The 23,135-nt window shown below is 43.3% G+C and overlaps 1 protein-coding gene across 2 annotated transcripts in view; it reads right to left on the bottom strand.

Moving 5' to 3' along the window:
* Positions 1 to 23,135, bottom strand: part of SPMIP7 (sperm microtubule inner protein 7) — a 59,290-nt gene that overhangs the window by 14,901 nt on the left and 21,254 nt on the right. For both annotated transcript variants that reach the window (XM_083188189.1, XM_083188190.1), the window contains exons 4-7: positions 14,479 to 14,617; positions 12,445 to 12,512; positions 10,609 to 10,650; positions 5,421 to 5,528 (exon numbers count right to left, since the gene is read on the bottom strand). In XM_083188189.1, coding sequence (XP_083044315.1) covers positions 5,421 to 5,528; positions 10,609 to 10,650; positions 12,445 to 12,512; positions 14,479 to 14,617 — 357 coding nt within the window. The remainder of the gene's footprint in view (positions 1 to 5,420; positions 5,529 to 10,608; positions 10,651 to 12,444; positions 12,513 to 14,478; positions 14,618 to 23,135) is intronic.

Below are 23,135 nucleotides of genomic sequence, written 5' to 3'. Positions count from 1 at the left end.
ATAGCCTGAGGACGGGACAATAAAAAGTCCCGAAACGTTGCTTGAATGGCAGTAGTGGTGTGACTTTATTGCAGCTACGAAGTCCGGCGGGTGCGGTATCCCTTGAGCGCCTATATATATATATATATATATATATATATATATATATATATAGTTCAAAACTCTGGTGTCACCCAGACAATTTCATGTTTTACATGAAAACTAACAATGAAGGTCTTATTTAATGAAGCTGCCAGTTGAGGACCTGTGAGGTGTCTATTTCTCAAACTAGTGACTGTAATATGCTTGTCTTCTTGCTCAGTTGTGCACCGGGACCTCCCAATTCTCTTTCTACTCTGGTCAGAGCCTGTTTGTGCTGTTTCTATAGGGAGTAGTAGACACCATTGTATGAAATGTTCAGTTTCTTGGCAATTGGAATAGCCTTCATATCGAAGACTGTCGAGTTTCACATGAAAGTTCTCTTTTTCTGGCCATTTTGAGAGTATAATCGAACCCACAAATGTGATGCTCCAGATACTCAACTACAGTAGCTCAAAGGATGGCTAGTTTTCAGCTGTGCTAACATTATTGCACAAGAGTTTTCTAATCATCCATTAGTCTTCTGACACGATTACTAAACACAATGTACCGTTAGAACACTGGAGTGATGGTTGCTGGAAATAGGCCTCTATATTTGCAGGGGTATGGATCATTAGGTCACACCAAGTAGGTTGACAAGCATTAGGTCGACACCACTAGGTCGACCTGACTTTAGGTCGACAAGCGGGTAGGTCGACCTTTTGATTGTCAACCTTTCCTATGTAGACCTAATGACCCTGTCGACCTAACCCATGTCGACCTAAAGCCATGTCAACCTTTGTGCATGTCGACCTAAAGTCATGTCAACCTAAAGTCATGTCGACCTACCTGCCTGTCAACCTAGTGGTGTCGACCTAATGCTTGTTGACCTACTTGGTGGTGACCCAATGGCCATATCCCGTTTGCAGCTAGTATAGTCATTTACCACATTAACAATGTATAAAGTGTATTTATGTTTAATTTTATGTTATCTTCATTAAAACAAACAGTGCTTTTCTTTCAAAAATAAGGACATTTCTAAGTGACCCCAAACTTTTGAATGGTAGAGTATATATAAATAAAGTGTTTTAAAACACAACCACATAGGGAGCTTTTATGTTTATCAGGAAGTTTTGGCTGCCTTGACAGACCTTTGTTGAAGTCAGATAAATTAGATGAAGGCATTTCTTACAGCACATGTCACTCATCACATAATTTAGTTGCAAGCTATCGCGATTGGCAGATCAGATCAGCAAAGTTATAAAAATATTAACGACTAAAGGCCCCCATACACTAGTAAGATTTATCTGACCTGTAAATTGCATCTGATTTCCCTTGAACTTCCCTGGCAGCTTCGCAGGAGGCCTACATACAATTTGACACTTGATGTGCCGTTTTATACATCCAATTTGCGTCAGATAAATCACGTGATTTATCTGACGCACAGTGTCATGTGATTTACAAAGCCAGAGACCTGGAGACGGTTTATAATTTTTTATTTTATTTAATAATATATTAATAACCCCATCACCCTGCCCCATGTTCCTCCTTTTCCTACCCCATCACCCTGTCTTCTTCTGCCCCAAAGCCACCCCTTCTCCTGCTGTCCCATCTCACTCCTCTCCCTGGTTTCCTCTCCCCCAGGATGCTGCCTCTCACCCTACATCCCTCTCTCTCCCCTCCAGGCTGCCGCCTCTCCCTCTCCCCGGCTCCCCCCAGGCTCACATTTCCAGTAATCTCCCAGGTTAGCGCCATAAATGCCTCCATCCAGTGGCGTAACTATGGAGGGTGCAGGGGGTGCAACTGCTATGGGGCCCGGGCCTTGGGGGGGCCCGAGGGCATCCCCTGCACCTATTAGACATTTATTAGCTAGTGCCTCGGCAGCAGCAGCGCCGTCCCGTCCCTATCTTCTCCTGATCCCTACCACAGGGCAGCGTGCCTCTTCTCCCCCCCTCCGCAGCAGCTTTGGTGTCGCCACTGAAGGGGGGAGGAGCTGGTCGGGCTAAAACCAGCCTCTGCTCTCCCCCCTCTCTCTATCACGCTGCCGGGGCTTAACGTCACTATCTGGTGACCAGCCCCGGCGCGAAAAAGAGCTAGTGCCGAGGCAACAGCAGGGAACGGGGAGCGGGGGTGACAGCGTGACCAGGGCTGGCTGCCTGACATCTGCTGCGCTGAGGGGACCCATGCTGTGGAAATCCGCCACTGATGTGGACACGCTGCGCTGCCGCTGAGGTCCCAGGGCTGTAGGTACAGTAACAAGACGATTTATACTGTGGCAGGGCAGGGGGGCACATGATGCCTGGTGGGGTGGGGTGGATTAAGATCTTCCCTATCTCTCCTCTCTTTTTTCCTCTGTCTTGCACTCTCTCTCCCTCCCCAGCCACCTCTCTCTCCTGTCTCACCCCCCCCTCTCTCTCTCTCTCTTTCCCTACTCCTCTTTATCCCCCTCAACCCCCCCCCCTCACTCATCCTCCCCTTGTCTCATCTCTCACTTTTGCCCCCTGCCCCACTCACGCTCCTCTTTTTTTATCTCCACTGTTCTTTCCCCATTCACCTGTTTTCTCTCAACCCTCTTACAATATGCCCCTATTCTCTTTCTCCTCCCCAGCTATCTCTTTCCTCCCTTTCCCCTCTCTCTTTTTCTCCCCCATTCTGTCGCTCTACCTGACACTGTCTCTACCAGACCCTCTCCCTCCCTCCCTGACATTCTCTCTCAGGGGTCCATTTATCAAACCATATTTGCGGCTAAATCCCAGAAAACACATGTTTTCGGGGTCTAGCTGCAAATATTAAGTATCACCCAAATGTATCATAGGGGACCGCAGCAGGAATCTCCAATCCCTGCTGCGATCCCCCCTGCAGTGCCGCCGGCCGCATCCCCCATAGGTTTCTATGGGGGATGCGAAGCTGCCCGATGTATCAACATCGGGCAGCCCAGCTTCACATCCCTGGGCTATCACCATTCTGATATGGCGATAGCCCATTGTAGCCTATGGCTACACATCGCACTGCCCGAGCAGTGAGGGGTCGGCGGGGGTCAGCGCATAACCGTGCATGCGCTGACCCTCGGCTTCCGGGTTAGGGCTTCGCAGGGACGGGCTCCTTTTGGAGCCCTATCCCCGCACCCTTAAAATGTATACATTCCCCCGATATGATCGCATTTTACAATGCGATCCTGGGCGGTAATATTCCACCCAGATCGCATTATAAAATGCTATTTTGATAAATGTGCCTCATACTCCTGCTCATATCTCTCTTTCTCACTTGCTCCACTCCATTTCTCCTTACATTTATTCTCTTTTCCTGACCACCCCTATCTCACATCTTTCCCCAGCATCATTATTGACTTTCAGCGGCACGTGGGGGGGAAGGGGGGGGTTTGGAGGTGGGGTGGAGGGGGTTGGGGGGGGGGGGCATAGCAATATTTTGCTATAAGGCCCAAAGACTTCTAGTTACGCCTCTGCCTCCATCACCATGGATAGCGGAGCGCCAGGAATCAAAGCTCTGTGCTGCCACCCCGCAGTCCCCCCACTTCCCGGCTGCCCCTCTCCCAGCTGCCTGCTCTGCACTACGGGGCTGCACTCCCCCCAGGGTGTCTGCTCCCCCCCTGACCCCCGCCCTGCTCTTCCGCTCCACGGTACCTGGCTGCAGTGATCCGGCTCGGAGCCGGCTGACCAGGAGGAGGAAGAGCGGCTCCGCCATGTACGGAACCTGCTTCACTGTGAAGCGGCTTCTAACCTCCAGGAGGGGAGGGGGGTGTTTCTAAGGCATCGCTGCCCACAGCCTCTGTCAGTGCGTGCAGGAGCGGCTGGAGCGGAAGACGCGGCAGCAGTGACAGGTGCAGAGCGGAGGGAGCGGCGCCGGTAAGGCTGGATTCCGACGGGTGTAGCAGGGCATAGGCCGGGGTGATCAGTCATTTCAGTGACAGCCCGGTGATGTACGCATACTGCGGGGGGGTGGTGGGAGGAGGCTCCAAACATAAAGATATATCGGATCTGAACATCATGAGTGCAAAAGCACCCACGATGTGCCCATGATAGGTCAGATGCCGATATATGTTATGTTCGGCAGGTCCGACCACCTGATCAGATCCATGCGCACGGGACCGTGCTTCAGATCAGATGTCAAACACATGCGATTTTCGGCCGATTTCACCCGATTTATCGGCCCAAAGTGCCGACATTGGGTGAAATCGGCCAAAAATCGCATAGTGTATGAGGGCCTTAAGGTAATAATTTAAAGATACATTTTATATGCTTAAATATTTGCAACTGAACACAGTAAAGATGTTTATGTTCTCAGTACACAAACTATGTAGTATTTGGATTAAGGTTATTTGTCCTACTCCATACACGAACGGCATATTGTTTGGACTTATTTTGTTTCTTATTCAATAGGAAGTTCCGGCAATCCTAACTAGACAATCACACCATGCAACTAATAAATATGGGGATATGGTCGGTTGGTCGACCATAAGATGGTTGACAGTCATTAGGTCGACAGGGGTCTAGGTCGACATGGGTTTGGTCGATAGTCAAATGGTCGACATGGGGTTTTTCACAGTTTTTTTGAGCCATGTGCCGACAGGCGGTATTTCATGCCCTAACATCCACTAGGGCGTGGTGGGAAAATAAAATAGTGTGCCTAGCATAGCAAGGCACCGTGCCCGGAAAATGGCTACCGCAGTGAGCCATGCGAGGGGACACGCTGCACTTAAAACTGTGTCCATGTTGACTGTGTCACAAAAAAAACTGTGAAAAAACCCATGTCATTCTTTTGACTGTTGACCTAACTCATGTCGACCTAACGCATGTGTCGACCTAAACCCCTGTCGACCTAGACCCATGTCGACCTTCCTGTATGTCGACCCAACAGTGTCTGGTGGACCCAATGATCCCAACCCTAAATATGATTGATAAAAGTTCTTATAATAAAAACTGTATTCAAAGTACAGTATGCCTGTATAGAGCTTGTACAGGTCTATAGAAGGGAGCTGGACAAAGACTCACTTCAAGGGACAAAGACCTGAGGATGCAACCAATGGAATATCGAGTTCTTGTGAAGTTCTTGTTTACAGTTGTGATGTCACTGCCCTTTTTTATTAAAAAAACTGTACACCTTTGGCTTTTATGTTCGGAGCATGCTGTACAGAAGCTTGGGGCAGTGTTGTCCGTGCTGCTTATGCTATTGACGGGATTTACACTTTATATGTGAAAATAAATTGCTTTGTGCATTGGTACTATAATGATCGTGTTGGACTATCTTTTATGGTGAAATACACGGTTTTAGCACCTTCATGGACTCACTGTTAACAATCAATAACACGCGTTAACATTTGATAAAGAATAATAACAAATACATACTGAGATGTGTACGAGTACCGAGGTTGAACAGTTCGCACTTTAGTGAAGGGTGTGAAAGATACATTGGGATTATCCACATCTTCTGAATTCACAGAACCAGAGAAGCCGCTGTTTGGATACAAAAACAATGATCACAATCAGTAATTGTTCTACACTGGTTTTGATGAGTAAAAACAATTTACCCCTAAAATTATTAACCCTTTGAGTGACAAGTGAATTTGTCAAAATTGTTCTGAAAATTGCCACGCAAACATTTGTATTTATCATAATGACCTGTAATGTTTACCTTATATAGGAAATATAATTTTTTTTACACAACATTTTTTATTTGAATCTATAGATAGCTGATATTTTGCACATCTCTCACAGAGATGTTGGTATTTTTAGCAGAAATATTGGCACTTCAAAGTGTCAAAGAAAATCAGATTTTTTATTATTTCTGACATTTATTGAGCTTTTGCTTTTTTAGTATTCTAGATATCTGTTATTTGTAATAAACTATAAAATATGCAAAAACACAGTAACTATAGAGTACATTTCTGAAAATTACCAACAAATTATATAGATACAGTATCAACTTTAAAGAGTGACAACAATTCAATTTAATTTAAAAAAAAAACCTGTATTTAATATGAAGCGGATTTCCAACATGGATTAATAATTGTTCTCAGATCAGATTCACCTCCTTACCCAACAGCTACAGTAGCGCACACAGGGGGGGTTTCCGAGTACCCATAAACCCCCCCAGGAGTCTAAGGGCCATTGTCTGAAAGCTGAGGGTCCCCTCTTTCCAAGAGTACAAGAATTTTTAAAATCGGACCTTGGGAACCGGAGATATCTGACTTCAAAGCAGTGGTCCCCATCCAAGCCTGTTAATTGCTGTTCCCAGTCAGATATTTCAGGTTCTGTCATGACATAGAGTTTTTCTGAGGATATATTCCAAAATCTGTGACTCTCCCCCTTTGAAGGACACTAGAAGCTTGTCTCTACTGTTCCCAGAACCAGAGATATCAGCCTTCAAGCAGCTGGTTACTGCTCCAGCTCCACACACCTGGTATGTAGTTTAATATACTCGTTGGTGGATTGCTCTGCCTCCTGAACTCTGATCCCCTAGTCCCCAATACCATTTGGTAGGTGGGATTCTCTAGTTTTTAATTCTATTCAAATCTAAGAAATCTATTTCCGGGAACTGGAGATATCTGCAGTCAAGCAAGTTGTCCTCCCACCAAAAAATTATGAATAATAAGCCCACTCCACTATACACCCCTCCTCTGCATATTAAACATCCCCTACCACCCTGGAAGTTATGTATCAGGGCCCCTTCATTCAGCCCAATGCCCCCTTCTCCCACCTCATCTCCCTCCATCTGTGCAGTAAAGGGGTAATTAGTGGAAATTACTGATCCAGGCCCTACATGCTGAGCGGTTGATATAATACCCCCTACCACCCGCGGGACATCAAAGCATATACTGGGGCACCTAAGTGTCCATCTCTGTACTTTGCTCCGCCCCTCTGGAAACCCCCTTCTGAAAATCCTGCGTTTGCCCCTGAGCTACAAGACCTCACGCTGCAGGTAGAATCACAAGAGGAGGTTAGAAGGACAGCTCCCTCCACTCTCACCCAGATTAAAGAACCCAAAATGAATCTGCCTGACTGGTTCTTGGGGGGCCACAGTCAGTTTTTTAATTTTAGGGTGAGCTGCAAATTGTATTTCAGACTGCGTCCTCTCTTTTCAGGTTTAGAGATCCAGAGAGTAGGATTAATTATTTGTCTCCTTCAAGAAAACCCTTGGGTTTTTGGTCTGAAAGCAGATAGCTCAGATCTTAGGTCAGTGGACTTGTTTTTAAAGCTATGGGGGTGTTATATGATGACCCTGACAAGACTGCCTTCGCAGAGGCTCATCTGAGGGCATTAAAGCAAAGCTGCCAAACTGCAGAGTCTTAATTTTCCGAGTTCTATAGATATGCAAATGATTTAGTCTGGAACGATCTGTCTCTGCGTAGTCAGTTCCGGTTAGGCCTAGCTGATCAGATAAAAAAGATTATCTAGTTCAGTACCCTGCTCCTGGAACCCTGGATGAATTTATGCCATTGGTCATTCACACTGACAGGCAAATATGTGAGAGACATTTTGAGCAGGACGTGTCGTCTCTCAAGCCTCCTATAAGTTTGGGGGATACTAATTTTGACAGCGAGAAACCTATGAAGATTGGGGTTACTTTCTTGTTGAATCAGGAGAGTGTCCGCCAATGCTCTAAAGGCCTTCATCTGTATTGCGGTGACAGGGGACATGTGGTCAGCGCTTTCCCAAAACGTCTTGGAAACCTCAAGGCCTGAGAGTTCCGGGAGAGATTCTATCAGGCCTATCTTTATTATTATCTCCTAATAATACTTCAGGTTTGTTTTCTGTACAAATGGGGGTGGGACTAGATCTGGGGAAACTCAGGCATTATTAGACAGTGGTGCAGCAGGGAAATTTATAGATATCCAATTCATTAAGGATCATAAACTTCCTCTCATTCCCCTTTGTTCTGGTTATCAGTCTGTGGCTTGGATGGTAACTCTCTGCCCAAGGATCGCACCACACCCATTGAGCTGAGTGTTGGGGTAACCCATAACGAGAGACTGTCCTTTTTTGTTGTTCACAGACCCATGATGTTTGTGGTTTTGGGGTCACCTTGGCTTAGGAGGCATAACCCAGTTATTGATTGGGTAACGGGAGAATTATGACAGTGGGGTAGAGAGTTTGCTTCCATTTGTTTGAAACTCCCGGTACGCATTATCAAGTCCTGTGTTCTGGGGCTTCCGGTTCAGTATTCCGCCTTCACAGATGTTTTCTCTAAAAAAGAAGTGGAATCTCTACCGCCTCATGATCCACACGACTGTGCTATTAGCTTCATATGGCCTTCTTCTTCTCTAAGATTGACTTGCATACAATTTGTTACAAATAAAATCGGGTGATTAGTGGAAGACAGCCTTTATTACCCACATGGGGCATTACGAGTGCCTAGTTATGCCATTTGGATTGTCTAATGCCCCTGCTGTCTTCCAGGATTTCATTAACGTTGAATTAATGTTTTACGGGAGTACCTGGGAGTCTTTGTGGTCGTTTACTTGGACGATATATTAATTTTTTACATGACATTGGAGGAACATAGGGACCATGTCCAAGCAGCATTACAAAGGCTGAGAGAAAATAATCTATTCGCTAAACTCAAGAAATGCAAGTTTGAAGTGAAAAAAAAAACTTTTAGGTTATATCATTTCTCCGGAGGGATTCCAAATGGATCCGGCTAAGGTGCAAGCCATTGTGGATTGGGTCCAACACACTAATCTCAAGGCAATACAGAGATTTTTAGGGTTAGCGAACAACTACCATAGATTCATCTTCTCCTTTTCTTCTATTGTCGCGCCTATTGTGGCTCTCACCAGGAAGGGGTCTGATTCAGAAATTAAAGGAGGCATTTATTTCTGCCAAGATATTACGCCATACCGATCTAGAGCTCCCTTTCATTGTAGAGGTATTTACATCTGAGGTGGGAATTGGGGCTGTACTCTCTCAGGTGGATAAATTGGATGGTCTACTCCATCCTTGTGCCTTCTTTTCTCTGAAGTTCACTACCGCGGTAAGTAATTATGATGTTGGGAACCGGGAACTTTTAGCCATTAAGTGTGCTCCAGAAGAGTGGAGACATTGGTTGGAGGGGACAAAGTTCCAGGTGACCATTTTAACTGACCATAAAAACTTTTCTTATTTGCAGTCAGCTAAGAGAGTTAATGCCATACAGTCCAGGTGGACCTTGTTCCTTGCTTGTTTAAATTGTGTTATTATGTTTAGACCAGGTTCAAAGGATTCCAATGCTGATGCTCCTTCAAGAAGCTTCTACGCCGTTCAGGAGTCCGAATCTTCACAAGAGCCTATTATTCCCTCATTACAGAATATGGTGGGGGTGACGCAAGTCTTGTTTGATGAAATTCTGCATGCTCAGTCTCTGGCACTTAATGCCACTTCTTCAGGTAGAGTTTTTGTACCTCCAAAGTTTCAGAGATTTTTTTTTTAATTCCACACATGCAGGACAGCAGGTCACCCATTGGAGTTGATGTCCCGTGCAGTGTGGTGACCCGCTAAGTGGAAGGATGTGGAGGACTTTATTCAGTCTTGCGAGGTTTGTGCCAGGAACAAATCTCCTTGTGCATTTCCTATGGGTCCACTGTTACCATTGGCTATCCTCTCGAAACAGTGGTCACACATTTTGATGGATAGTATTGTACAGTATATCTGCCTTGTTCTTCAGGTCATGTTACTGTTTGGGTTGTGGTAGACAGATTTAGCAATATCGCACATTTCATCCCTCTTGCAGTGATTCCTTGTGCCGAGAAGTTGGCAGGTTTATTTATTGTACACATTTTTCATCTTCATGGGTTGCCTCAGGATATTTTCTCGGATAGAGGGCTCCAGTTTGTTGCTAAATTTTTAAGATAATTTTGTACCGCATTAAATATAGTTGAGTTCTTCCTCGGGATATCACCCGCAATCTAATCGACAGATGGAACAGATCAATCAAACTCAAGAACAAATGTATCAAAATGCCAGAATGACTGGGTAGAAAATGTATCCTTGGCTGAGTTTTCTTACAATAATGTCTGGCATGCTGCTACCAAGATGTCTCCTATCTTATGTGTGTATGGTTACCACCCCAGAGCAAATTCGTTTGACCCTCTACTGTTAGGATGCGATGCTCCCAAGTAGCGGATCTGTCCCAGCGCCTCAGGACGGGTCTGTGCCGGCCATATTCTTCATCAGAGCGGCACCCGGTGCACCATGCATTATCCACCAGAATGGGGCATGCGTGCATGAGACACTCACTATCTATATTGCTTAGGAATCCCCCACTTTAAGCTGACGTACTAGTCTCATTTGTCCAGTCAAAGTCTGGAAAATTAAAATCCCCCATAATTAATACGTTCCCCTGATCTGCAGATTTTGTGATTTGATCTAAAAGAGTGCCTCATACGCCAATGCTGTGCTTTCACATTAGACTTCCATCATTTAAATATATGCAAGCAAAGTTTCCAGCACACAACCCTGATTTTTATTAATCCATTCCTTACGTTAACCCAAATACCCCCCAAACATAACCAGAGAGCAATAATTGTAGAAAAACAAGTTATTGTAAATAAAGGCTTACCAGTAACCTGGAATTTGACCGATGTGAGGATATGGCGATATGCTGGATTAGAGAAAAAATGATTATACATATTATATACTTTATGCATATAGCATACCAAACAATATTTTAATAAAAAGCCACATATTTGACCAAGCATATGAACTATACATTTTAGTTGATTCTAACAACCCCCTTTTTCCATAATTGTTACAATTACAATGATAGGAACTGCTATTGAGCTTTAAAATCTTTCACAATTACTCATATTATTTTTAATTTGCTATACTTTTGTGGATAAGTGGATAAAGCTAGTTTAGTATGGATCTTGAAATACTGTAAGATTCAAGAAGAAGAGTCATAAAAAAAATTGTTTTAAAAGTTGGGCAATGTATATCTTTAACAGGACTTTTGGTTGTTTCATTGCCATAGCAGCACAATGGTCCAGCACCAAACACCCACCTTCGGTACACACACCTGATTGAGACAAGAAGGCTCTTACTCAATAATGATATATAATGTAATGCAATTCAGCATTATTTGTAAATGACTCTTGGGTACTTGTGTAGTTTCACGGCGCCACTTACGTAGTCAGCCTAGTGTCCCTGTCAGCATCAGCGCAGTGTTCCCGCAGCCAGCATAGTTAGTGTAGTCAGCGTCCCTGTCAGCATCAGCGTCGTGTTCCCACAGCCAGCGTAGTCAGCTTGTGTCTGCGATTGTGTGTACGTTCGCACCTAACCGGAGCTTACGCAGCTAGCATAGTCAGTCAGCATTACACAGTTACAGTCAGCGTTGTGTCAGCGCTTATTACATTGTGTGGGAACCATTAACCATTTCAGCCCGAAGCAATGAGCCCCGTGAGGGGACACACAAAATGAGCCCGAAACGTGGCGAGCACAGTGAGCGCCGCATGGGGATGCGGATTACTTGATGTGTATTACGCATCCTCTAGCATAAGACAAAAGACACACATAAGACAAAAATAGACGTGACTGACAAAGATAGAATAGGTGTGTTTAAAATTTGGTGGCTTCCTGGCAACTATAAATGCGTTGCCAGGAAGCCACTGAATTTTAAACACACCTATTCTATCTTTGTCAGTCACATCTATTTTTGTCTTATGTGTGTTCTTATATTTCGCATTTTTTAAAAATGATTAATAAAGGTTAAATTTTATTGTAATAAATCCTTCCAGGTGCACCACACCAGTGACAACCCTTTCATCTTTCTCTTCTTGATAAGAACTCTTTTGCTGAACTCTCTTTCCTGCAGAGTTCTATAATCCTTCAAGAACTTGAAGACTTTACTGTTTATCCAAACATTTCACTAATATCCACTTTTAAGTTTGTTTTGTATTTTGTGCTGTAAATGCAAATGTAAAGCAGTTGTCTTGTTCGGATAAAAGTGCTATGAGTAACAGTAATATTATTATTATTATTACTCTATTACAGATGGAGCCGCTCTAATTAGAGCGGCTCCCGGTGAAAGGATCGCTGCCAGCCAACCTCCGTCAGCTAGCACCATGCGACAGAATGGAGCATGCGCACACGAGCCATCTGCATGCCATTCTTGGCAATGGGACGCGTGAGTGAGCCGTCCGCCGGCCCGCCCACCACCAGTGCTTGCCAGTGATTGGGATCTGGTGAGTGCTCGGCAATACTGAGGAAGGCTCCATCTGTAGATGTACCTTGAAGAGTTATTACATATCTACCAAAGACTGGAATAAATAAGCATGATCAGTATAAATACCATCTAATACTTGTGGACTGTATGTCAATTTGCCATGTGCTGTATAGGAATATGGCCCAAAAATTAAATAACAATAAAGGACGTTTGACCATTAAAAATAAAACTTACAATGTAAGAGGTTTTTTATGTACATGAAACATCCGTTTTTGCAATCTGTCCCACATCTCACCAGTGTCCTGAAAATAATGAAATAAGATTTAAAAAGAAGAAATTTGAATTCTAATAAAGTAGACATAAATGGGCTATTGAACTGGACATAACAGTATTGTTTTTCAATATATATATGATACTTTATTAAAGTACTTGAAAGAACACAAAACAAGTGCCCTGGGCCTCTTCTATCAGAAGAAACTCTTGACAATCTGCAGTCAATTTAGACGTTGAAGGTCTTCCAAGCTGGTCCAGGCACCCTTCAGACGTTATGTGTGGAAAGAGAATCTCTTTGGCACATTTAGGATAGGAGAAAAAATATATAAAAAGGTGGTATTCAATTAGCAATTGAGTTTACCCCTTGCCTAATTGCTGTATAAATTTTCCATGAGGAAAGACTATTTAATTAAATAAGTATTTTTCCTGCACCTAAAAATCAGGATTCAGTCACTGAAACCCATGGATTCTATCTTAATTGTAAAATTAATAGGTGTTTTTCCCCCTCCCAAACCGATTTTGCTGCTTTTACTCAGACTTTACGGTCCAGTGCAACTTCAGGAATTTTAGTATGGGGGAATCACCGCTAATTGGATTGCTCTGGCATGGCAATGCCCCATAGTGTGCACTGTAAAACGGTTGACTGAAAAAATGTGGAGATCTCACCTAGACTTTTTGAGTTATAGTATATTCCAGTACCAGTGATATCGGCTTATTAGAGGAATTGTCTCTTGGTTGTTGTTACATTTCCATTTACTGTATTATAGCAAAATGAACTGCTGATAAAATAGTTAATCCTTATTTTTTCTGGTGTGAACTCTCCAATGTGCTTGACACGTGTTTCACAAGTGTACCTGTCTGCTTCATCAGAAGAATACAATAAACGTTGATTTTGGTTGACAGATTGCAAATGATTTTTTCTTGATTTGCATGATCCATGTACATATTTGCAAGCTGACACAAGATCACCCCATGCTAAAACTTAACATTTATTGTACACAAAGAAAGAGGTGCAGCGTGCTCCATGGGGTGCACAGACAGGCGCTACCAAGGGTGCCTCGCTAAATGCTGCCACTTAGCGATGGGGTTGTCAGCCCCAGTAAACCAAAACAAAAAGAGAAAATAAAAGTGGCGCTGGTTTGATGAAAGGTATTACAAATGTTTAATAACAATTACAAAATCATATAATACAATTGCACAACAATATGACAAGAAATTTAAATTGGTGAATAAATGAAATAAAATAAATCTGGACCGGAGGCTGAGATAATGGGACAAGTAATGAATCAATCCCAGTGAGTCAGGGGTGTATCTGGTGAGTGAAATGAGTCAAGGTGCCCAATGGGCTGATAGTTAACACACACTGTAACAGTTGGTCCAGTCCCAGATGCAAGGTTGCGAAGGTGTCCTCAAATAAATGTGGCAGTGGGGCCACAGAAGGCAATGACCCAGTAGTAAATTTATTTTATTTCATTTATTCACCATTTATTGTACACTACTGATGAAATGAAGGACATGTGCCTCAAATGAACTGGAGAACTCTCAATTATCACGCCTAAAAAATGACTTTAAAGATTAGCTCCCCGTAGGACCATTTGAGAAAGTTCTACAAATCTCATGTTTTCGAACATTATGAGACATTCTCTTTGGGAGTGTGAGCAACTTAGTCATACACAGAGGTATCCTTTTTCCCCCCTCTGCGAAGGGTGGGGTTGCTCTGCCATTTCCCATAGTGCCCTATGTGGCAAAAGCTCCCGTTACATCTCTGGTCATATGCCATACAGTAGCTGGGCCATGATTAGTACTCCAAAGACATGTGTAAAAGTAATGTTTTCCTTTTCAAAATGTAACACTCAGAAATGTACAAGGATCATATTATCCATGTGCACTTGTAGATCTGTCATGTCACCTGACTTGTGTGCTGAAAAAGGAGGCCACCCCAGCATGCATTAACATATAACAGAAACAGTAAACACCATTGCAGAGGCTACATACTTGTGAGGTTCCAGGCTGAAGATCATATCTTTTCAAAGTATACTGCTGTGAGAAGGGAAGAGGCATTTTCACTTTTATTGACTTGGGTGTCTGTAGCTTTGCAGGTAATTTCATGTCCCAAGGAACTTCTTCATATGCTCTGTATAGTCAAATTTAGTAACAGTGAGACTGTTTTGAAAGCATGAAGCACCCTTTAAACCATAATCATGAAATTCACAAATTAAGTAATCACATTTGCATAAATGCTATCTGTTCTCCACGTAATATTTCTAATTAAGCATGGCAACGAAAATCCTCTTGAATTAAGAAGTGTACACATATTTAATCAAGGTATAATATCTAAAATATTATGTGTACACAGTACACTATAATATACTGAAGTTTAATTAGAACATAAATAGCCACATCTCTATACTAAATGCCACACTGGCACAAAACCAGCAATACAGCTTCTGATGTTGTAAACAACTACAGCTAATTCCCCAAACATAAAGAGTAGAAAACTTTTTTATTATGCGGGAGAGTTACACAGCAACACTGTCAACAGCTGTGTAGCTAGGTGCCATGGTGCCTGGAGCAAGGGCATATTTCGTGCCCCCCCCCCCCCCGTAATGAATTGGGGGCGTGGCTAACGGAATCTGCTGCGCTATATAAGAACCTGTAACGGAATCTGCTGCGCTATATAACACACTGTAATATAATCTGCTGCACTATATAAGAAACTGTAACGGAATCTGCTGCCCTATATAAGACACTGTAACGGAATCTGCTGCGCTATATAAGACACTGTAACGGAATCTGCTGCGCCATATAAGACGCTGTAACGGAATCTGCTGCGCTATGTAATAAGCTGTAACGGAATCTGCTGCGCTATATAAGACGCTGTAACGGAATCTGCTGCGCTATATAAGGCACTGTAACGGAATCTGCTGCGCTATATAATACACTAACGGAATCTGCTGCGCTATATAAGACACTGTAACGGAATCTGCTGCGCTATATAAGACACTGTAACGGAATCTGCTGCGCTATATAACAACCTGTAACGGAATCTGCTGCGCTATATAACAACCTGTAACGGAATCTGCTGCGCTATATAAGACGCTGTAACGGAATCTGTTGCGCTATATAAGACACTGTAACGGAATCTGCTGCGCTATATAAGACACTGTAACGGAATCTGCTGCGCTATATAACAACCTGTAACGGAATCTGCTGCGCTATATAACAACCTGTAACGGAATCTGCTGCGCTATATAACAACCTGTAACGGAATCTGCTGTGCTATATAACAACCTGTAACGGAATCTGCTGCGCTATATAAGACGCTGTAACGGAATCTGTTGCGCTATATAAGACACTGTAACGGAATCTGCTGCGCTATATAAGACACTGTAACGGAATCTGCTGCGCTATATAACAACCTGTAACGGAATCTGCTGCGCTATATAACAACCTGTAACGGAATCTGCTGCGCTATATAACAACCTGTAACGGAATCTGCTGCGCTATATAACAACCTGTAACGGAATCTGCTGCGCTATATAACAACCTGTAATGGAAACTGCTGCGCTATATAACAACCTGTAACGGAATCTACTGCGCTATATAAGACACTGTAAAGGAATCTGCTGCGCTATATAACAACCTGGAGAATTAGGTTAAATGCTAGCAAATGATACAGTATCTAAATAGGCAGAATGGTAAATAAGTATAATGATAATGTATTGGTGAAGATAATATAACAAATTTATTATGTGCTCATGAAGTACAATACATGACATACATGCTTAGAAATGCTGATACTCGATGAAAGCTGAATTGATGGTGTTATGGGGTCAAGGCAGTTTTTTTGTGCAGTCTCTCAGTGATGATGGCCAGAGAAATAATAAAGGGGTATTGTGTTGCAGGGGGCTGGCGTCCCTACCCCCTACAGTGCACAATACTCCTTTGCGGACTTACAGTCTTGTGACAATGGTCACTGAGGTCCCCCGTAGTGTGTTGGTCCCACGGAGCCGCTTCCACTTAGCTGAAGTGGGTACCGCGGGATCTGTGAAGACAGAGCCTCTCCTATGGTATGCCAGTCCCCTCTGCTCGTCTCCAGGGGATGGTGCGTTTCCTGGAGCTCACACATGGCGTGCAGCAGCTCCCGGGACGCTGGCTGATGACGTCACCGGGGGCGCCACCCGCCGTGGAGTCCCGGTTCGATGTACAGCACCGCTGCCTTCGTTCAGGGGCTTGCTGTGGAGCCGCGCAGTCTGTGCTGACGTGCAGGGCGCTCGGGCAGCATGCGCAGCGCCGGTGGCAGCCATGATGCTTGAACTTGTGCAGACTTCAGTGGGATCCGCCCTCCCTACGCCTCTGACTGTCAACCCCAATAAAATGACAAATCAATGGGTATTTTAGTAATTCCGTATGGTATTTGACTAGAACATTAGGGGCCAGATGTATCAAGCTTCAAAAAGTGATAAAATGGAGAGTGATAAACAGACAGCCAATCAGCTCCTACCTGTCATGTTACAGGCTGGGTTTGAAAAATAACAGTTAGGAACTGATTGGCTGGTTGTTTATCACTCTCCATTGGATCACTTTTGAAGCTTGATACATTTGGCCCTAAGTAACAACCCTCTTATACAACTACAGTATAAACATATGTCTTACATGTTCTTCAGAATAATTCTTTATTTAAGTTTCTTAACTAATTTTATCTTATATTACATCTAATATATCTTTTTCATAAAAAATTACCTGTACTATTGATATTTGATATGTATCATTTTGGTTGGGGGAGACGAGCACAACAGTTATACAACTGTAATTCATATTGTAACTTGTTCTGATTAACTTCTAACTTTAGCATATTTTAAACATATATGTCTTGTATGTTCTTCCGAATATCTCTCTATTTAAATTTGTAAAAATTACCTGTACTATCAATGTATTGAGATATATCAGTTCTGATTGGGGGAGATGAGCGCAATAGTTATACAACTGTAATTCATATTGTAGCTTATTCTGATTAATTCCTAACTTGAACCAATTTTGAAAATGTCCACTGAATGTTCTTATGATGCATTGCTTCAATTATATATATATATATATATATATATATATATATGGGAAGCGGTCATCTATTAGAATGAACTTAGGTCTACAGTCATTAGGTCGACCCCACTAGGTCGACTGGCAGGAAGGTCGACCTGACTTAAGGTCGACATGGGCCAAGGTCGACATGACTTAAGGTCGAATTTGCATAAAGGTCGACATGAGGAAGGTCGACTGGTCATATGGTCGACATGGTTTTTTCACTGTTCTTTGAGCCGACGTGCCGACAGGCGGTATTTCATGCCCTACCATCCACTAGGGCGTGGTGGGAGAATAAAATAGTGTGCCGAGCGCAGCGAGGCACCGTGCCCGAAGCATTGCGAGCGAATCGAGCGATGCGAGGGTCCGATTCTCATTGCCAACTGTGTCCATGTCGACTGTGTCGACATTCGGATAAAAAAACAGTGAAAAACCCATGTCGACCTTATGACCAGTCGACCTTCCTCATGTCGACCTTTATGCAAATTCGACCTTAAGTCATGTCGACCTTGGCCCATGTCGACCTTAAGTCAGGTCGACCTTCCTGCCAGTCGACCTACAGGGGTCGACCTAATGACTGTAGACCTAAGTTCATTCTGACAGATGTCCTGATTCCATATATATATATATATATATATATATATATATATATATATATATATATATATATATATATGTATATGATGATGATGGGCATAACTCTCATAATGTCCCTATAAGAGCTGCATTCTATGACCTGCTATGAATAATTGCAGTTTTTCGCCAGGGTTGGATTAAGGGCCCTGTATATGGGGTTGAAAATTATCAAAAGCCTATTGTTGGAAGAGGAGGAAATGTGACCAGTGCTGTGTGGGTGTGGTCAGTGCCATGTGAGCTTGGACACATCCTAAACTATAACCCCGTGTCTCCTAAAATACATAAAAGTAGAAAATTACAGAGGAAATTAGAAATACATTCTTATGATTTTTTTTTATTTTGAGAAAAATATTTATTGTTTTTCACAAAGATTACAAATAAGGACAAACTTACACCACTGCGATGCAATATATCGGGTGCCCAGATAATACACAAGTACCATACTATGTAATGGCTGTGTGATGTGTAATATGCATTACAGTGTACATTTTGGCGCACACAGTCCCTATTGTTCCTGTTTTACTAACAATTTTTTAAGCCCTGACATAATGTGTAATTGGCATTATGGTGTGTGGAATGGGCATTACTGTGTGTGGCATGTGTGATGGGCATTATTGTGCGTGGCATTATGTCTAATGGGCATTAGTGTGTTGCATTATGTGTAATAATAGGCGATGATGGACACGCCCAGTAGGTAGTGATGGACACGCCCCTCCAAAGGTGCACCCCCTAAGAAAACGGGCTGCGCACGCCTATGTAATTATCCCTTAGCGATATTGATGGACTGGAGTGAGACAATCCTCAGCTGTGAAGGTGTTAAATGAGCTGTCTCATTAGTTATATCCAATTATAGCACCACTGTCAAAACACTTCATATTTGTTATCCAGAAAGATGCAATAATCCCTTAGGACAGGCATGCCCAAAGTCAGGCCAGGGGGACAATTGCGGCCCGTTCTGTCATTTCAATCGGCCCACAGCCTCCAGCAGGAAGCGGGCAGAGCATCAGATGCGGGACACACAGCACTGAAGGTGGGGCCCTGGCGAACGTGCCTTTACATTGCTGTCTGCTGCAGTGAGGAGGTGCCGGCCTTCACAGTCAGATGTGTTTGGCGTTCTACCCCCGCTGCTGCAATTGTATATCACCCTACTCCACAATCACAGTGACAGCAATGTTTGGGGAGGTGGTGCAGCAAGGGGGAAGCTTGCTCCCATAACATGCAGAGTGGAGGAGGGCGGCAGCAGGAGCCCAAGCATCTCCTGTCCTTGCAGTGCCTGCTTTGCCTCTCCTTCCTCTGGCTCACACAAGGGGCTGGGAAACATACAGAGAAGGGAGGGGGCAGAGTGGGGGACATACAGTGAAGGAGGGTCAGGCTGGGGGACATACAGTGAATGGAGGCAGTGATGGCCATTCAGAGAAGGGGGAGCAGGGGCAGGCTGGGGTTGTACAGTGAATGGGGGCAGAGTGGGGTACATAGTGAATGGGGGTCATACAGTGAAGGAGAGTCAGGCTTGCGGACATACAATGAATGGAGGCACTGATGGACATTAAGAGAAGGGGGCAGGCTGGAGGACAGAGTGAATGGGTGCAGAGTGGGGAACATACAGTGAAGGAGGGGCAGGCTGGGGACATACAGTGAATGGGGGCAGGCTGGAGGAAATACAGTGATGGGGCAGGCTGGGGGAAGGAGTGAATGGGGGCAGAGTGGGGGACCATTCTGATGTGATTAATGATTCAAAGAATGTCAGGCTGAATGGTCGGCCCCCCACATTTACACTTCACCAAATCTGGCCCTCGTCGCAAAACGTTTGGACACCCCTGCCTTAGGATGTAGATATGCCAGTTGACAAAATATTCTCCCATAGCCACTCTCCCTAAGGAGCTTTCCCTATCCAGCTTTATGCTTACAGAGAATGTCAGTTTGTTGTGTTTTTAGGGAAAAAAAATCTGAAAAGAATTTCTAAACATATTGTTACAAGAAGTCATTTCCCAGTTATTGTATAGTCTATTAAAGAATGACGAATTGTAAAACTTTTATTTTTAGTAAAATGCTGCAGCTTACCGATCAATTATCTGATAATTCAAACAGACACTACTTAGATAAATATGTTTTTGTATGGGGTACCAATGAAATAGTCATTTTTTTTCTTCATAGAATTTCATGAGGAAGATAATCATTTTGTTAATCACCTGTGAAATTGGTTTCTGAAAGTTCTTCATCACTGAGCTTTTCCTGGCTAAATATTACATGAAATGTGTTTATACAATTGATGCATGTTTTCCATAACCAACATCTGAACCTCAAGGTGAACGTAAGGACAAAGTTTTGTGCAAAGTTTGGAGGCTACAGATGCACTTGATACTGGGCAAAATACACCCCACCTTGGTTTGGGTCTTTGGTTTGTTATTTTTTGTTAACTCCTGGGATGCCTGAAAAGTGGATGTGATCTACAGTACACTGAGAATAGGCGAGTATGGAATTTTTTAGACAGTTTACATGGATGTTACTAGATAAAATGATGTGAATGACTACTGGGATTGTCGGTAAGTATGTGTGAGTGTGCAAGGATGCTTATTAAAGTTATACTTTCACAGTGTGTGTGGGTGTGTGGGTGCTTTTTTTAATATATTTCTGGGTTTTTTATATTTGAAAACGGGGCTGCTTTTTGAGGATTTTAATGACCCTGCAAACATTTTCACATTGCATTGTTCCTTGAAAGTGTTAAAAAAAATATCTGCCGCTAGACATTACACTGAAATTATGTTGCTTTCCGACTTATAAGATACACTATGATTCTCTTCATGATCGTTTTAAGAGAGGAAAAGGCCCATGTGCAGCCTCCTCTGACCAGTCCATCTCCTACTCTCTGCCAGGAGCAGTGACGGAAGCGCATATAGTAGTAGTGCACTCTAGTGCTTAGATCCTATTGCACATGCACGAATCTCTAGAAAAATGGCACAGCACCCACATTTCACTGTGCATGCGTAGATCCCCCCAAAAATGTCCGCCGCCATTTTTCAGAAGATTTTGGCAATGGTCCCGTCGCTGCTGGACTCCGGAGGGTAAGTATTTTAAAAATGGATGTAGTGTCCTCAGTGTGGGCCCCCTGGGACCGCACACACTGCACCCATTATAGGTACGCCACTGATTCTCTTTATACAGAATGTTTCTTCCATAATCAGATTCTATTATTGTAATGGAATCCTTAGCTCACAGGGCTTTCCATTATACTTTCTAATATGAAATATAATATTGAAAAGTACAAAAACATTATAGAAAAATACATTTACTAATTTACATTTATAGAAAAGTACATTTACTAATTATAATTTTTTATTTTTTTTTTACCCAATAATTATACATTCTTATCACTGTTATTTGCAGCAATATGAAATTAGGTTTGGGAAAGGGGAAGAAGACCAGTGTACAGGTTATAGTCAGACTAATTAGTCAGACAACAATTTTGGTTTAGTTTGAAATTACACAATTTTTATATAATATTCAGTAGGAAAGCTTCCTTGTTAGGGATGGTTACCTTGATGTTACGAAGGTGGTATAGGTGGCACACTTGCACTTGCCCAGCAGTCCTTAAAGACTCCTGCAGGCTAAGGCTTTGCCTATAATTGCCACTTTTCACCAGCGGATTAGATCCACCAAGTACTGGGGTACCGCCAAGTCTTAAGGTGGACAAGGCTGCTACAGGAGGCTGGCAGGACTGAAGTCAGACTGGGACACAAAAGGAAGGACCAGGCACACAAGATAAACAATAGACACTTAGCACACTACTGTGTGCAACTTGCTTGGAACCACTGCGGCAGATAGTATACACGAACACCACAGCACTGGATATGGAATTACCAAGCACTGGGCAGTGAACCGCAATGGTCAAGGTATTAGCGATGCAGTCCCTGTAGCGCCTGAATACAATGTGAGCAGACAAACGGACAGAACCGGAATGTGGAGCAATAACGGTTACAAACGCATAGACAAGCAGGGCCGGTAGGCAGAAGTAATTGCTAATAGTGTCACAATACCAGTAAACAAACAGTCAGCCAGACAACTTCCAGTAGCAGAGTAGCCACTAGTAGCCACAGACAGTACATATATTATATAGCTGAATAGACGCTACTAGCAACACAGACAGACTTTCAGCAGGACCAGACTGTGGGGCAGTTCTGGTTACAGACATACAAATAAGTGAAAACACAGGTACATAAACAGAAGCTCTTAACAGAGCCAGTATAGGATGGAACACCCAGGATCAGGCACTTGCAGGGAAAGCGCAAGATTACATATCTCAGGGTAACACAGGCTAGTTAGAATTAGATCAGAATCAGGGTTAGTCAGGAAGGACTGAGTATAGGGGCCCATACACTGTCCGTTAAACGGATCCGTTTGGGTCTTAATTAGCATGCATCGTATCGCATCGCATGCCTAGTGCATGCCTAGTGCATGCAATGCGATCCGATACGATGTTTAGCTAGTACAAAAAGTATGTGCAGCACATACTTTTTGTACCGTACTATGTGATGCGCGGGAGCGCGCATCGCATAGTACAAAACGGACGGACCGGGAACAGACCGTCTATGGGTACCTTATGATCTGCTGCAATAGCTAGAAACAAGCAGTATAACCTGCCCAGAGATTAGGGCAGACTGGGTAATATAGGGAGCAATATCCAATCAGAACAGCTAGAATGAACAAGCCCACTTAATGAGGAAAGCCACTGAAGGCGAGCAGCCTGACACTTAAGCCAGAGTGCTAATTGCCTAATTATGTGAAAGTGCACACAGAACAAATACAAGAGTCAGGCTCAATTTACACAGACCCACCTGAGGTGGCACTTAACATTCCTTTTGTTGATTACTCCTGTGGTAATACTCCCATGGCTAAAAGTTGCTAAAGACAAAGAGCTCTTTTTTTTCATTGTAGTTTAG

Source organism: Crinia signifera, chromosome 5 (assembly GCF_055691185.1).
Source record: "Crinia signifera chromosome 5, ASM5569118v1, whole genome shotgun sequence".
NCBI lineage: Eukaryota > Metazoa > Chordata > Amphibia > Anura > Myobatrachidae > Crinia > Crinia signifera.
The sequence above is the reverse complement of the archived record's forward strand: the minus strand, read 5'-3'. Positions and strand labels throughout refer to the sequence as shown.